The sequence below is a fragment of the Meleagris gallopavo genome, chromosome 1 (assembly GCF_905368555.1).
Source record: "Meleagris gallopavo chromosome 1, MGAL_WU_HG_1.1, whole genome shotgun sequence".
Taxonomy (NCBI): domain Eukaryota; kingdom Metazoa; phylum Chordata; class Aves; order Galliformes; family Phasianidae; genus Meleagris; species Meleagris gallopavo.
Window position 1 is genome coordinate 50,132,890 of NC_139404.1, and position 17,736 is coordinate 50,150,625.

At 47.0% G+C, this 17,736-nt stretch overlaps 1 protein-coding gene across 2 annotated transcripts; it reads right to left on the reverse strand.

Annotated features, from left to right (window-relative positions):
- Nucleotides 1–328: 328 nt before the first annotated feature.
- GTPBP1 (GTP binding protein 1) lies at nt 329–17,535 on the reverse strand. Of its 2 annotated transcripts, XM_019614734.3 has the most exons (13): nt 17,295–17,535; nt 13,153–13,264; nt 10,870–11,050; nt 9,572–9,920; nt 8,989–9,112; nt 7,056–7,170; nt 6,470–6,614; nt 6,145–6,327; nt 5,526–5,661; nt 4,776–4,954; nt 4,067–4,264; nt 2,974–3,015; nt 329–2,550 (listed from the first exon to the last, which is right to left on the reverse strand). In XM_019614734.3, the coding sequence occupies exons 1-13, from the start codon at nt 17,484–17,486 to the stop codon at nt 2,458–2,460; spliced, it is 2,049 nt and encodes a 682-aa protein (XP_019470279.2). In that variant the 5' UTR covers nt 17,487–17,535; the 3' UTR covers nt 329–2,457. The 2 variants fall into 2 exon arrangements, with proteins under 2 accessions (XP_019470279.2, XP_010709214.2); XM_010710912.4 differs by lacking the exon at nt 2,974–3,015 and having other exon boundaries at nt 17,295–17,534.
- Nucleotides 17,536–17,736: the final 201 nt, after the last annotated feature.

Consider the following 17,736-nt stretch of genomic DNA (forward strand, 5'->3'; position numbering starts at 1 on the left):
CCATTGCAGTTCCCTGTGAGACTGTTTTGTGTCTGGGAGAAGGCTCTGGCACAAGGACAACATCCCCACGCCCTAGAGCTGGCTGGAGCCTGTGCTCACCAATTACGGCAGAATTGCTAAGCTTGGCATTTCACCACCAATGAGAAGCACCAACTCTTACACAAAGCAAATTCTGTAGGGGCTCAGCTACAGCAACCCTCTGGACTTTGCTCCCTGCTGCAAGCACGGCCAGCAAAGGAGAGCAGTGCCAGGTGAACATTCTTGTGGCTGGTGGAGTTTAAGCTGCAAGCACTGCTTTTCCAGAAGGACAAAAAGCCATGAGACAGCCTTTAACTCGGAACAAACTCTTTTAAAATTTATTTTATAGATCACGCCAGCCCGAGTGATCTTTGAATGCTGGTCACAAAAGAGATCGCACCGCCTCCTTCACCCGAACTGAAGTAAACCCTCTTCCAGTCTCGGCAGTCTCCTTCATTTGGAGCACAAGGAATGGAGAAAGAGAACGCCGCCGCGGCCTTCCACTCCCCTCAGAAGCGGAGGGCAGTGAAATCTGATGCATTTGATGCTGCTACAGGGCCAGGACAAAGGCAGCAGGCCCTCGTGCCCTGCTCAGCCACACTTCACACCCTCGCAATGCGGGTGCTATTAGTGTCGTAGCCGCCTATGGTTCCCCCCCCTCCAGGAGAGCGCTGGTGTTCAGGCACATAGCTGGGAAAGGACGGGCTGACCTCCCCGCTGCCACCCGTGCTCAGGCCGCTACAGTCTCTAAGGCAAAGTACCTCCTCTCCGTGGTGTTCCTCACCTTACCACGCTGCTTAATGCTTTTGGAGTGCTGATATTCACGTAAGGAGATGAGCTTTTCCCTCTCGCTTGGATGGCATTTGAGCCTACCTCCAAACTTGGCTTTCCGGCCTACCTGAAACCAAGCAGTGAATGGAAGGAGCTCTACACTTCTAGCAAGAAGCAGGAACAGCCCTCTGGAGAGGGACTACAACCTTAAAGTCTCCCTCCATGAGAAGTCTTCCACTGGGGAAGAAGGACCTCAAAGAAACTAAGGTGACCACACCTGCTGGGGAGAGCAGCGATCTGCTGGTGTCCATCTCCTCCCTCCAGATGGCCCTGCACTCCCACCCACAGGGGGTAACTCCTGTCCTGCAGGCAGCCACCAAGAGGCTGAGTGAGAGAAGAGATGAGAACAAACAGGGAACTGATCGCTCACACAGCCTGGGGTTAGAAGACATGATACTGGTAATTCATAGAGCATGCTTGCAGGGCCTTCCTGAAACTAGAATTTACCATTTACAACTGAATTAACTAAATTAAAGACAGAAAAATTACCACGTACTTCCAAACCTGAAAGCACTTCTGTAAGTTTGGTCCCTCTTTGGCCAAGAGGGGAGAAAACAAATCATATAATCTCTACCACAGCCAGTGGGCCAGTGAGTTCTAGAAAATGCTTAGAAAATCCTGGAGCAACCAAAATCAAGGGAAGGTCATCTTTACCTGGTGTCTGCTCCACTCATGGGGTCTCTGTCCGCCAAGGTGAGAAGGCTCTTCTCTGGCTCAAGGGACAGACTGAGTGTTCCTGCACAATATTGTTAATACTGTTCATTGAGCTGCCACAGCCAAGTGGTAAGTAGGATTGGCTCAAAAATGCACTGAACAGGCAATAGGAAAAGCAAGGAAGGGGAAGAGGATGGGCAAACCACTGCCCATTTAACTCTGTCTCTAAAAAAAATCTAAACTGCTACTAATGCATTTGAGAAGGATATTTCGTACGGAATATCCTCAACTTAAGATCAATAACTGCTTTTCAATTTCCTTCACTCTTAGACCTCCAACAAATTTTTTCTTACCATCATCTCATTCAAATCTCTGTCGCTACCTGACGTGAAATTAAAACCACTTATAAATCGATTACAATGGGGGAGAACTCAGAAACGTATCTGGCATGTGGCCACAGCAGTACAGAAGCAGTGCCGTAGAGAGTCACCCTAAACAACGAGTTTTAGCCACTGCAAGTCTGAAATTTCAGGTGTTTGAACAGCCCCAGGATTTGAGATAGCATGTGAGAGAGAGCAGCAAGTCCTGTAGACAGAACAGGGTGAGGGAGGAGGGAGGCAGCTAACTGGCTCTTCTTGGCTCTGTCCAGTCTCTCCTCTTATCTTCATGCACACAAAATATAATAAAAACTAATAAGAATAAAAACTAAGCCCATGATGTACAAAAATGTGTCGACAGGGGGAGGAGGAAGGTGTCAGTTACTCTGTTCTGTGTCTTATCACCTTCATTAGCTTATAAGTTAACGTTCCTCTCCATCTTCTCCTTTGAGGAGGAAGGAAGTTTCTTCTGCAGCCAGTCAGCTGGGATGGGTTTTGGTTTGAGCTGCTCTGGATCTTTTGGATAAGAAATGAAGGAAAGAGGAAGAATTCCTCAGGAAGAGGAAGAGTAAGAAATTTAGCAGCCGCTGGCAGGAGTCACACAGGCTCCTTGAGACTTCACTTTATGGCGCTGACCTCCTCGTCGCCGGCCTCCTCCTCCAACTTTTGACTGAAAAACAAGAAGAGACATCTTAGTATGCAGTGACCTCTACATCAGATCATTAATACAGCAGGAGTCCAACACACACATCCAGATACTGGGATGGTGGTTATGACTGATCGGCTGCTTACCACTGCAGGAAGGAAAAAAAGGCAGACGCACCATGATGGAAAGAGCAATGAGACAGACAAACACATTATGAAGTGTGGGCCTCTGAGCTGGGGGAGACCTGCTTTCCCAATATCCTGGGTGCTTAACTCCTCTACGAGTCAGCAGGAGCCACAGAGCTCAGCATCTGGGCAACTGAATCTCAGATTCCCTTGGTTTTGTGGGGAATGGAAGGAAGGCCCCCCCTCCCAGCACTCCTGCTAACATGACTCTGTCCCCAGACTCCAGCCAAACCCACCATTCTCATTCAAAGTAGCCAAATACCTTGTTGCCCTCACGGATGTGGGGCTCTTCATCCAGTGCAGGCTGATGGGAAGCATCGAGGAGAGAGAGACAGAAATCAGCAAGAGCAAAAGCAACACAGACTCTCAGGGGTAGGGACAAAACAAGCGAGGAGCTTTCCTATAACCACAGTGATTCCACAACAAGGTGACAAGCGATCAATAAGAAGCCACAGGCATATACACAGGGCCCAGAGGGCCCTCTTTCAGAAGCCAGCCTGGCCAATAGCAACTACTACAGTTAAAATTAAAAGTGAGAACACTGACCAAGATTCTTGACAAGTCAGTTTCTGAACCTTTTGCTGCTTACCAGGTAAGTACAGTGAAAGGAGAAGATCTGTGTAATAAAGCTGATAAAATAACTCCTAAAGCTCCCTGTTACGATGGAGTTTCTGTTCCTTTCACAGTTGGGTATCCTTTTTGGAAAAACCAAGCTGAGAAGTCCTAACCAACAAGGCAAGTTGGACAAATCTTTCTAGAAAGTGAAAGGCCTTTCTTTAGAATCATAATATATCCCGAGCTGAAAGGGATCCGTAAGGATCACCAAGTACAACTCCTGGCTCCAGAAAGGAGCACCAAAAAAACAGACTGTACCCTTCTCCTTAGATATCTCCATCTTCTTTCTGTGAACTGTGCTCAATACCACTACTTGTGTTGCAGTTTATCTAGTGTGGGGATTCTCCATCTCTCATTCAGACAGTAGAGATCCATTCTGTGTTTTTTTAAATGCTTTGCTACTTCAGCTACTGGGCATATGGAAGAACTTTTCCACCATGACCACAGTCAAGTAGTGAGACATTGCAAAGTTACACAGCCTTACTCCTGAGGTCAATTTTAATTGTCCCAGGCCCCTACACCTCCTGCTGCTGGAAGGTCAGCCATGAAGAGTAATCCAGTCATCAGATAATTCTGATTTTTGCTGTGAGACTATTTATATTTCCATTTGCTTCTGCCACATAATAAGTCTCGAGGTGAGTGCAATGAGAATAGCAGTTGTTTTCTAGAGCATCTTTCCTCCAACAGCTGAAAAACAGGCTGCAAAGAGCTAGAAAGGACAAGCTGCTTCCCTCACTTACCGATGGCTGCAGGGCAGTAGGTGTTGGTGGTGCTGCAGCTGTTGAGGGGGGCTCATCCCCCACCAGTGGGCCCCCAGTTGCCATCCCAACAGGAGGAACACCATCCTCTCGTTTTGTAAGAGCTCCCTTCTTTGTTGACTGCATCTTGATCTGCTGTGGCTTGGAGTTCATTGGGGAGTTATTGGTGGTCTGGAGTAACTGCATATCACAAAAGGAGAGGACACAAGCAACATTAAAATTGCTAGGCCAATCCGTTAAGGTTTAGCACCATTTTATAGACAAAAAAAAAATTGGGAGAATTAATACCAACATATAGTGAGAAAAGAATGCAGACAGCATTCTGTTCAAAGAAATCCTCATCTGTCCTCCAGGATCTCTATGGGGCTGAAAGTGCCACTCAGATGAGATGTCACTCAAACCTCCACCATGTGAATCAAAGAGACCAGCTGGAAGCTCTCAGAAAGAGACTAAGCCTTAAGAACCAGAGGCATTTGGGTCACCCCCTACCGCCTCATCCCCTCATTTGTACCAGCCAAGACCCACCACACAGCAAAGCATATTGGTCATCTGCAACCCACGTGAGGACTGACGTCTGTGATTGAAGGACAGCCTCTTCCTTCAATTCTCCAGAGCTACTGGGATTCTCCTGGCTTCTCAGTGACACACGTAGCTAATGGGCAAAAAACCAGTCAGACTCTTTGGCCTTTACCTTCGTGATGGTACCCACAGCTTTGGTACGGCCTTCACGGAAGACCAGGCGCTGGTCTATATGCAAATATTCTGGGGTTTTGATGAAACGAAAGTGCACTGTGGCTTTGTCCCCTGTCCGCAGGCAGTCCTTGTCCATGCTGAGAATTGTGGCTGTCTGACGGATGCTGCCACAATGCACTGTGAATGTAATGCACAAAAGCTTTCAACAAATGGTGTCATTAGAGGAATAAGCTTTAGGAAGACATCTAAGGCAGCTCTTGCTACTTTAAAACTAACAGTGCTGAGTTTGATAGGTGATAATCAACTCTGTAGCGTAGACTATATGCAGCACACGTCTGCCTTTGTTCAGTCCTCAAAGAGAAAACATGTATGAAATAGAACAGTTGCCTTTGGATGGAGACTTTATGAAGCACCCTTAACAGAATCCTACACACCAAGCAGCTGGGCTAGAGGGCCAGACCCAGAATGAGTCTATCTGCACTGGAAAATTAAGAATCTTTGCACTACGGAGATACAGCTCAGACAGGCTACAAAAACACTTGAAGTCACAGATCTCCTTTCTACACATTTTTCTCCATTACTCTTCTCAGTCTCTTCCCTCCCGTCCCTCTAATGGATTGCTGGGACAGTAAAAGCAAAAACCCAGGCTTCTATTCAGGTTGACAGAGCCACCACGACTGAAAAGACTAAAGCTGAAGTAAACTACTGCCACTGGGAAACACAGCTGAAACTGTACTCTGACACTTACCCATGGCCTGATACCGTGGGCTGATGGTGGTGGGGTGATGGAGCACCAGAATCTCTGCTTCAAACTCCCATGATGCTTGTGGATTCAGGCGGGGTGACACCATTACCATTCCTTTCCGGATGGAAGAACGCTTGATCTGAAAAGCAGAGACCCAAAAAAAAGTCTTCAGCATGATTCTCTGGAGAAGAAATTTTCTTCTCTGGATGACTGCATCCAGAAGGATCCTGAGGGTTTTCACAGATATTAACTCATGCACACAAAAAGGCAATGCAAATACAAATTCAGCAGTAGGCAACTATGTTATGCAAAGGTTGCAAAAATCAAGTTCAGCAAAAATTTCTGAGGACATCTTACTCAGAAACACTAATGCAGTTGCAGCACAGAGAATTTTCTTGCCTTGTAACACATCTCCAACATTATTCCTCATTGTCTGGGGTCCCACTGCTGTAGTCTGTCACCTGTCAGGTGGAACATGGGATCTACAGGGTTTCTATGGGACTTTACTGTGCCACAAAATGAGGCAGCTGAGATCTGCAGTCCAATAGCAGCTGATCTTCAAGAGCACTCTGAAATTACGGGGGTAGCTCCTATTCTGGGGGTCCTGAGCAGATCATCTCACCTTTTTCAAAGCAAAGGAGGCAGTCTGGCCTCCCCGCACTTCTTTGACAGGCATTCTCTTGCGGTGGATGGATTTGACAGCAATAGGCAGGAAGTTGCCAAGCGGATCCGGCCCCAGCAGCAAGGTGTCATTCAGCTTGATTAGGCCTCTCAGTGTCGTACCAGACACAACCGTTCCTACACCCTATGCCAGAAAACAAACACCAGTAATGAGGGTTATTCAACCACACTCACAGATGAGCTCTAGAACATCCCTCCCTAGGGATGATACCTGCTTCAACCTAAAACACACAGTGGAAAACTGCTCCAAATGCCAGGTCCCTTACCGGGACAGAGTAAGTATCATCTATCTGGAATTCTGCTGGTTCTTCTTCCCTGTAACTGGTCCGTGGAGACAAGAGATTAAGAAACATCTTCAGCAAGTCTAGGTTCTCCCCGGTGACATTCGAAATCTGGAAAATTGGACACATCCTGTAAAGGGAAATTGATGAAAACTGAGTTAGTTCGCCTCCCTGCCTGGGATTCCACATGTAGGGAGACATTCAAAATCTTGGACTGTATTCAACACACAGTGCTAGGAAGGGAGAGCCTGACAAGCAGTCAGGTGTACAACACCCCATCTCTGAAAACCTACAACACTGCCTCTGCCTTCTAATGACATTCAGGAAAAGGTGTAAGGTTCCAAGATTGAAGGAAGTCAAGCACCCTGCAGACTGCCCAGAAGCAGCCTCTCATTTCTGCCTCAGAGGGGAGCAACAAGCAGGTCAATCTCAGAACACATTCTTGGGGAATCAACACACCACATGGCAAACACAACCTGAACACATCTCGACAATGGGACTCTCTCTGAACCTTCTCACCCAGTCTCCAGATAGGATTGAAAGAGAAACAACTCTCTTCTACTCCCATTACCTCTCTGAGCTGAAGTTGGAGGCTGTTACAATGACATCATCCTTGCTCTGAACCAGCACGGGAATCTTCCTGCACCCTGGGGACTTCAGCAGTCGCTGTAACAGCTTCAGGGTTTCTTAAAGGGTGAAATGAATATTGTTAGGGCAGCATCTCCCGCCTTTACAAATCACTTTTGCTGGCTTTCCCAAAGGGAGGCTGGCACTCTTGCACAAATAGACAGGAGAAAATGGCCAGAAGTGTGTGAGTGCTACTGTGAGCTTGCTACAGCCAAGGTGGCATTTAGGAGCCATTCCATCTTCTATTTCATGCCTGCTGCAAAGCGACAGACAGATATTTGCAGCTACAAGTGCTGTGTGGTGAAGTACAAGTTTTATAGCTGTCTATTAAGGAGCTGTAAGTAGTTATAAAATACTTCCTCTTCCTAGAAAGGCTTTCTGATACCGGAGAATACGTGAATTAGAAATCAATTTTGACCAAACAAACCTCAAAAGACTTTGGCTGGCAACCAATCTACCACAGAAGATCAGAGAAGCATAAAAAGTAAAGATCATCTTGAAAGACCACGACAACGTAGAACCAGATATAACAGATTTGGGACAAATCTCCCAGCTCCCAGCTTTGAATTCTTCCCTTTTGAATTTATATTCTAAGCCTCCTATCTGTCGTCGGGCAGGGGCAACACCTGATGCACTAGCATCAGTTTCCTGCAAAGTGCCTTAAAACATGAGGGGAAAAAACAAGAGGCTGATATGGGTTTAAAAGAGTAAATCATTCAATTGTCATCCAATTAAATGGTTTTTGTGAACAAACGATTGCCTATGGGAGAGTAATGTTTTGGATACAAAGACAAACATCTAATCATGCCATCTGCTCTTCACAGATACATTTGAGCCAAACCTTGTGTCTATTTAATTTAAACAGAACATGATACAAGGGAGGCTTCTCCCAAGAGCAGCTCTTCTCTCCTCACTGAGCCAAACGTTCCCCTTCCTTCCCAGTCATTATGTTATTAGTCAGGCCTTGCATTTATTTCACAAACTTATTATAGAAATATTCAAATTCATTTTTGATCACATGCCTCTGTTGCCCTGAAACATACTCAGGATTTTTACAAAAACAAGCTGACTACAGACAGTACTGGGAGCACCCGCTTTCCCGATCCAAAGGACTGCTTAGCAAAAAAAGCATCACTCCAATTAGCACAGCACATTCTTGAAGATGCGAGAACACATCAGGGGGATTTTAAAGGTGAGAACTGGTCACACCCTGAAAAAAATGTCAAGCAGGTTAAAGGGCCACTGCTAGGGTCCCAAGGAAGTTGCTAGCCCCCGCTGCTCACTTCACCTGTGCCTTTTCCAGTCCTGCTACACATACACGGCTGCCTTGAACTGTGATTTACTGCATGTTGGTTAGTTGGTCAGACAAAGGAAGGAGCTGCTGAAGTGATGCCAGCATACGTGAGAACTGCCCAGGTAAGCAGGATGCAACGAGCAGCTGGCCCTTTGCCAAGCAGCTGCCAGAGGACAAGACTGACCACAGCTTAAGATCACATCCAAACTGTGGGCAAGAAGCAGTAAATGTCAAGAGAACTTCCAGACTTTCTCCACAGGTTTGAACACCCACAGAGAAAACAAAAACCACTGCCCTACCTGCACACTTTTCTCCTCAGAGCTCAGTTAAACAAAATCCTATAGCAGACACTTTTGTTGCCCAGCTGAGCCCCTCCAACCAGAGTCACTCTGAAATGGTGACTACAAGCAAACTGCCTTGCAAATGGGCGAGGGAAATAAAAAGTTTAGATTTCTGGAAGGTGTTTAAGATGCAGTCAAAACCAGATAATGCAGCTTTCCTTTGGCAATGATTCAACCCAAATGGAGGACAATGGCAGATTCAGAGGTAAGGAACACACCTGGAGAGAGCATACAGAACTTACCTTGGAGGATATTGGCTGGGCACATGTCGATCTTGGTCACCACAACAAAGACAGGAACATTGAGTGCAAGTGCCAGGCCCAAGTGCTCCTTGGTCATTCCCACAATCCCAGCATTACTGCCAACCTACAGCAGATACGAGATACATGGATGTCAGTATTCCTCCTTCAGTGTTGCTCCTGCAGCAAGCTGGCTTACAGAGAACGTCTTGCATCAGACCTACAGTAGGCTATGGTCAGGTTGTAGACATGGCAGTGGAACCAAATGAGGAGACTCTGCTCTCTTCAAATGCTTACAGCTATTGGCTAAGAATCATTTCTCCACAGCTCTAACAAGGTGCTCTGGAGTCTAGAAAGCTTTCACTTGCCAAGAATCATACATATGGGACTCTTAGTGACTGAAAGTCCTGGGGAACTTGTTCCAGAATCCTGGCTATATACCCCTAGCAGCAGCTCCTCTCCACCCCTGGGAGATGCTGCCTCCCTCCACAACCCAAAGAGACCTTGCAATAGGGAAGAAGTTGAGGCTGTAAAGCTGAAAACAGCACTCTTTCTGCAGGTACCATATATCTTTCTTGCTACCTACCATAAGCATGCAGAAGTCAGGTAAATGGCCGGTCATGCCAAAGACGGTGGTTTTCAGGTATTTTTCGTGACCAGCCAGGTCAATGAAAGTAATGACCTTGGTGGATTTCTCGCAGATCTTTGTCCACTCCAAGCTGCCACCGTGGCTGTCAGGCTTGTTCACCACGTTGCCCTCGCTATCAAAGCCCAGGATGTCATTGCCCACACTGCTGGTGCGGCCTGACTCAATCTCATGCTTATGGCGGAAGAGCTTTTGCCGAGCAAAGCCTCGGCCGTTGTCGAGTTCACCGTGTGTCAGGACACCCAGCAGGGTGCTCTTTCCTGCATCCACATTGCCAACCACTGCTACCCTGAAGGAGAAAGGAAAAAGGAGCCTGTTAAAATCTGATACCTGAAGTAACAAACTCCAAACACCACTGCTCCTGCAAATAGTTTCTTCTCCCTAACCTGCAAGCAGCAATTTTAAAAAGTTGGATCTCTACAAGCAGAGCAGAGGTTCTTTCACTGTTCCCAGTTAATAGGGAACATCACGAGGTCTGGGGACTGAGAAGTAAAAGATTGTTGAAACGTGGCACTGATGCTCAGAATTTAGTGCGCTGAATCCAGAATTGTTTGGTGGTTACACAGAATCTCTCTTCTCCTAACTCCTAGTCTCTGCAGTCAAACACAAGTGCTGTGGCAGTTCAAAAATCTAAATCTCAGCTTGGGCTAGAATACCTCCACCGTTTTTGTATTCTTCACGTTGCAATAGCACCATACACTAGGGAGAAAAGAGAAATATAAGCTGTTGCTCCTGGAAAAGGCAAAGCCCAAACAACAATGAAACCTTCTAGGAGAAGACCCTTCCTTACAGCAATCCCCTTCCTGTTTCTGATAAAGGTGATGATTATGGCTGTTGGCAAATGGTGGAAATCCATTCCATCCAAGGCTGGGCAGATTCTGAAGTCAAATTATACAAGCTATTAGATACCCACTAAAAGGCGATCAGAATCATCACAGTCTTGGAGCGGAAGAAAATCCTAATGGAATCCTAGCACAAATATCCTCACACCATCACCCAAACAACAGCTTCCAGCTATACAGAGGTAAAATCTCTACAGTTTGTGTGCAAAAAAAAAGTCAGCAATAACAACAAAAAGATTTCATTAGCGAGGAGTGGTCAAGCTTTGCTGGGCAACAAGACAACACCTAGACTCAAACCAGCGTTGCCGGCTCAGCATCACAGAGTGCTCACAGGGTAAGAATGCAGCAGGGCTGCTGACTAAACCTGTGGAGACTAAACTCCACCCGGCTCCTCACCTGACCTCCAGGAAGTCGTTGTCACCCACACGCTTCCGAACCAGGTAGTCCTGCACCTTGCCCCCTGCCTCTTGGTGCTCCCGCAGGAGGATCACGTCGGCCTCGATCTGCTCAGCCATGCTCTTCAATGTGGCATAGGATGCTTCCATGTCTGCCTCGCTCAGACCGTACTCGGTCCCATCTGGTGTGAGGTTGAGGAGACAAAGGACAGCCTGTGAGCATCACTGCGCGACAGCCAGCAGCACTTTCAGCCCTGTTTGGCACTTTCACACCGATCAGGACTCGCATGTGAACCAAAGACATCAACTGTGTCAACAGAATAAATGTCCTTTGCCAAAGAGAATAAAGGACTATCTATTTTAAGTCTTAAAATATACTAGAAATGTACCATCTTTCACCAAAGAGAGCTTTCCTTGTTATTACTACAAACAAGAATCTCCTTCAGTCTGATAGAGAATCTCCACTCACACTGTAATAAAGGAAAAACCACAGAAAAACTGAAAGCTCTGACTGGAATATCATCATGGTTAACCAGTTAATGTGGAGGCAATTTAAGCTATCAGCTTACTTCAGAAAAAAACACATACCAACTCCACTTTCCTGCAAATCTGGCCTGCGCAGCAATTCCTTTGATCCCCACATGCTTCAGTTAAAACAGGGGTTTTGGCCCATCTCATTGCCTTCATCCTCACACTTGGAAGAAATGCTGACAAGTACACGAGGCAGGGAAAAAAAAGAATGAGGCACTCTTGCTTCTTTCTGCACAGCTCACCCCAGCAAAGTGCTGACTGTCAGAGAAAGCCAGTGGCAACCACTCAGCCACTTGAAAGGCCACCAGAGCTCTCAGCTGTTCTCCTACCCCAGAAGCTGCACAGATCTCAGGCCAGAATCTCCTCTGTGGGGTAAAAAAAAAACCAACCAACCAAAAACACACACAAAGAAAGGCGAAGTGACACGTAGCACCTGGATGACCAAAACTACTGCTGTAGAGTCATTTATATGCACGGCTGACTCATCAGCTGGTAAGCAGTAACTGCACTTTGCATGGACTAATCAGCATTTCAGTCACTGCAAAGCTCTACAGCATGCAGAGCTGGGCAGTTTTTCGTAAGTAAACTAAGAAGTTGTGGAGATGGTGGGAAAAACAAGAAGCATCATGGTTGGGGTTCTGGGTCATAGAAGGGAACAAGGAGTAGAGGATGGGAGTAACAGCTGAGGGAGAACAGGTATCTGTCAATACTGATGAAACAGCCTTCCCTGGCCTCTCAGTCATCACACCCACCGTATTAAAAATCACAGACACTCAAAGGGAATGAGAAAGTGGAAGGATATCTTTTTTTTTTTCTTCTATTGAATGCTGTTTCCAATAGCCCCAATCTACAGAAAAGAACCCCACCTTCCTCAGCTATGCAGTAGCCTGAAATAGTCAGAAGTTTTACCTCCTGCTTTAAGAAACAAGCATCTATTTTAAGTACATCATTGCAACAATAACCTGTTAACACACCCATAAGTTGTTCTAGAAGAGAAAGGATTTACTAGCCTGACTAGCTAGATCTCCCTGCAGTTGTGGTTATCATGAAGACCAAGGGCTCAGAATACATTTGGGAAGCTTGTCTGGACACAAAAGCATTCCCTTGAAGTTGGCTGCATGACCACTGCCCATCTAATCCTGGCTTCTCTTCTATATTGGCTGCTTTGTGAGACACGAAGAAAACCTGAAAAGCAAACAGTGCTGAGGTAGCACAATTCCCTCCATCACAGCAGCCAATCCTAACACTGATGACCATGGTTTTATATTCTTCCTCAGGCATAGTAAACAGTAGAACATTTGCTTACAACTAGATATTTAGCATACTTTAAGTACTTCTTTAGCATTCTGATAGAGACAGACAACTCATTTTGCATTCAGAAATTTGCATTTCAAAAAAAGACCACCGCACAATACTATTTTATCAGCATCAGATGGGAACGTTCCAGTCATGAAAAAGAACAAAAAGGCAGCCCACCCTAAACTGCTAAAACCTGCAAAGGCAAACGCGTGCAGCACAGCTGAGTGAATGTGACACAAAGACCTCACGTGTAGAAAAGGCAAACCTCCCTCTCTGCAGCAGAGGCACACACTACCAAAGAATCTGTATGACTTTATACATGTACACAAGATGGCCTTCTGCTACGCTTTAGGAAGGCTTCCATGTTATTCTGGTGAAGTGTCATCTTCAACAGCAGTCACAGAGGTTATCATTTTCATGTTTTCTCTTGTTATCCAGAGGAAGCTGTACTGACCTGATCCCTGCCCGATGACATAGATGGTCTCCCCGCATCCCTCATCGATCCTCTCCGACATCTGCCGCAGCAAACTGTCGTACTGCTCTGAGGTTGGACTCACCATCACCAGCTGGAAAAGAGATTAAATACCCAACATGCAGACGTCAAGGAAAAAATAAAAGAAAATCAAAACCTACTTCCACTATGAGGACAATCAAACAGTGTGCTTTATTGAAAGATGAAAGCTTTTTTCCAAGGACCGTTTTCTGGCTTTGTGTGTATATGTGGCTGGTTGTTTTTTTTTTTGGGACAGCTTTGCTGGCAACTATTTCCTTGTGACACTGCACGAGATGATTAACCTGAGCTCAGAGCTCATTTACATGGGAAGGTTTACTTCAAAGCAAGTACGAATACCAAGCATCTCATTTTGAAGCAACAAATGTTTAAAAGCCACATGCAAGTGAACATCCCACTTTGACTTCTGTGAAATACCTGCTTCCAAGCAAGGAAAGCACAAAGGGGATGAGGGACTTCCTCCAAACAAATACCATAGGTGGGTCTTCTGCTGTTCATCCACAACTGGAAGCTCTGCAGACCCATTGCAGGGCACAAGTAGGCAGCAAAACCAAGAGCTCTGTAGACATGCACTACCATGACACCCCACAGCACTCCGTGAAATCCATACTTCTACCAGCTGCTCTCACATTTGCGCTCCATAAGCACAGCCAGAAAGATATATTTCCCTCCACTGTGCACCCAGACCAGTGTAAAACTGGGCTAGATTTGTCTAAAGCATGTGGCTTACAGCAGCTCACAATCATTACATCTGCAGGCCTGAACCTCAAACAGCCTGACTTGCTGGCACAGCTAACAAAATGTGTATTCAGCTTTTGCCACCTGCTGCTACGTAGGTGATAAAGTCCCTTCTTAGAAATCTGGAGCATAAAAGATCATAACCAATGTTTGAGCAGCTTTCAAAACTACAGCAATGAGCACATCTGGAAAAATGAAGCACAGATACCAAGTGCTAATGAGAGGGTTTAAGGCAGCCTAAGCAATGCCTTCCTCAGATCTTAACAGTAGCACAGAACATCAGTATTTCTGCAAGGGACAAAGAGCTGAGAGACAACCACCTTCATGCACTTGCTCTAGATGCGTGCCCTATCTAAGGCTTTGAACTATTTGGCACGGTCTGCAAAGCAGTACAGATAGTAAAGCTCTCTGATGTACTAGGGCACGGTTTTTCTCTACTGTACTGTAAAGCACTGAGTTTTGCCTTTATTACTGGTCTATTCTGGTTTGGTTGGGCTTTGTTTTGTTTTTCAGAGGAGACCACTGAATGTATGAAGAGGAGAATTGGAATCTGCTCAGAAGTTTGATCAGGACAGGAATGAAAGGCTGTGCGTTGACATGTAGGGCTTGTTTTGTACAGCGAGCACTTTCGGGAACTCCTGGCAAACCATCTCAATGCTCATGCTAGTGAACTAGTAAAGGTCAGGTACAAAGGAAAATCTAAGTAGGTGGTTATATCCATCAAGATCAGTAAACAGAGGGGCCATCAACATAGAGGCACGCTAACTTTCATTTCTTCAAGCCTTAGCACCAGCATCATTCTTCTACAAGTCTGAATGCTTCAGCAGTGTATTTACTGAAGTACCAGGCACATTTCAGCCAAGCAGCTCGCTGCAGCCCTTCTTCACGGTGCTGGGCAGGAAGGCTGTGGGCTCACAGGGCACAGTATACGCACACATTCAGGTTGCACAGATCAGAATGCTGGTCCCCATCAGCAATGGTGCTGCTGAAAGGTGTTCCAGGGGCTACGACGCTGCCCTGAATAGCAGGAGTCCTTCAAAGCCTTCCCCAGGGTGATGAAGCTTGCATATGATATGATTTAGCGGGATGTCAAGAGAAGGAAGCATAGATCAAGTGGCAGCTTTCATGGATCAGATCTTTCAGTGTTGTTCAGCATTTTTCGTGGCTGCTTCTGCTGCTTGCAGTCACCAACCAGTTCTGCATTGTCCTAGCTCATTGCAACACTTCACTTGGTGTTCTGAAGATCCCTTCTGTATCAGAGAGAGGCCCTCTGTTTGTTTTTTTTCTTTTCCCACCTTTGAGAAATCCCATCTATGCTTGTATTACACACTCTTGTTTTTCAGGTTTTCATCAAGTCAAACATTTTCACTTTTGTTCTTTCAACTTGGCCAGACATTGAACAGTTTGCAGAGGTTCTAGCAATCTCAGAATTCCTATAAGGCAAAAAAGCAAAAACCAGTTATTGTTCTACTCTCATGACAGCAGAAAGAAACATATCTCACAAATTTGAGATGCCATCTCTAAAGTCCCAACCCAATGTCTGGGAAGAGGTCACATTTCCCACATTTTCTCTGATCAGCTCTAGGATTAACACAGACCAGAAACTGGCAGCAGCTACAGCTGGATGAGCTGATTCCAAGGGGCAACCAGACTGTGTACTCTGCATTGCTCATCAGCAAGAAAGATGCCATAATCAACAAATAGCAATTCAAAGCTTCTGCTGTAATCAAGCTAAGGTTATAGTGTGAATACTTCTCAGGCAGTCCTAAGGAAAAATACATCCCCTACCCAAAAGGTGAGCAAACTACAAAGGTTAAAGGCAAAACAAATACTAAGCAGCATTCAGTGCTGCTCTACTGGTATGACACAGTCTGACGTTTGGCTGGGAGGCTACCATGAACCACTGGGAAGTCAGGGGAAAGACAACCCAGCCCTGTGACATTTCAATCTCACACTACCACCTTCTGTAATATCATATTTTGCTTCCTATTTCCTGTAAATAGGCACACTGTTGTCAGCGTAGAACAAACGTATAATAACTTAAAAAATTCTGCTTCACTAATAGCTTTGTGAGATATGTTTTTGACCTAAAAGGTAATTACTACTGCAGTGTGTTAGTATTGAAGGAGAACAAGCACCTATTAGAATTAATGCGATAATGGATTTGCGCTGATGAATGGAACTGTTTGCTTGATCAACTGATAAAGTATATGGGCTTGATAAGAGAATCCCCAGTGTTGTTCTCTAAGAAGAGCAGAACTCATAGCAAACACACTGGGGAGGGGAATGGGAGAGAAGTGTGTCAGACAGCAAGCAGCTGGGTCAGAGCAGGACAGAAGGCCAGCAAACAAAGTAACTGCAGTGGGAATCACTGTTTTAAGCAGGAAGTGGTGAGAAGTAATTCAGCTGGATAGACAGAGAAATAGGGGGGTTGGGGAAGAGACCAAGTTAGCTCTTGTGTTCTCACCATATGGGACTGCTGTTTTGAGAACAGAGCATGGGCAGAGCTCACAGCCTTTGCACTCATCCAAGATAGAGATCGTAGAATCACAGAATCATTAAGGTTGGAAAAGACCTCTGGTCCAACCGCCAGCCCATCCCCACCATGCCCACTGACCACATCCCTCAGTGCCACATCCACACGGTTCTGGAACACCTCCAGGGACGGTGACTGCACCACCTCCCTGGGCAGCCTGTGCCACTGCAGCACTGCTCCTTCTGAGAAAACAGGGCAGCAGGTTTATACTGCCGTGGAGAAAAGTCAATCGTAATAAAGATCAAAATAATGCTCACCTGTCACTTCCACTTTGCCTGCAGGTGCCTGGGAGCGGATGGCCGGCTACCGACACCAATGGAAGCAGCAGGAGAAGAGCTTTCCTCCCTCTTGGTCAGAGCTGTGGGCGGTTCCCGGCTGTCAGGGCTGGTGACAGCCTCGGAGCCCTCCTGCGCGCTCCTCCACGCCGGTTGTATCCAACACAAAGCACACACGCAGGTCGGCGCTGACACCCAGTATCCACACCTCTTTCAGACACAAACAGGTGGCCCGGCAGCCGCTGAAGTTTCGATGCTCATCCTTCGCTTCCTTATAGGATATCTTCCGAGCATTCAGAGCTCAGCCGTTCCCTCGCAGCCAAAGGCTCCTACAGCCGCACACCACAGCTCTCCCTCCCGTACAGAGGAGCCGGGCCCTCGGAGCACAGGGTTACAGCGAGCGGCCGGACGGGACAGACCTTGAGGAGCCTTGGCACGGTTCCTGCTATCCCTACCAACCCCTTCCCTCCGGAAGGGACCCTCTGACAGCAGGCCCAGCCCCTGCCCGCCGCCGGAGCGCCCGCCGCCGGGCCTACCTTGCTAGTGAGGTCGATCTCGGGCTCTCCGTTGAGCGTCTCGCCGTCCTCCGCCTCAAAAGAAGAACGCAGGGAGCGGGCGGCCGCCGCCGAACGAGGCCTCCCGCCCGGAGAGCCGGGCTCCGGGGCAAACATGCAGGCCGGTACCGGGGAGCCCCCCGCCGGGGAGCGGCTCCGCTCCGCCGCCGCCATCTTCCCTGCCCCGGCACTCCGCCCCCGCCCCTCCGCCCCGGGAAGCGCGGAGGCCACGCCCGCCGCCCGCCAAGGCGGTGCGCGGGATGGACAGCCAATGGGAGGGTGGGGGAAAAGGGTAATTAGCCTGTAGTCATGGCGACGGAGGGCGGGGCCGTGACGGAGGGCCACGCCCCCACGAAGCGCGCGAAGCCAATGGGAGAAGCAGTGCCAGCTCGGCTTGTTTTCTATATATACACACAAAAACAGA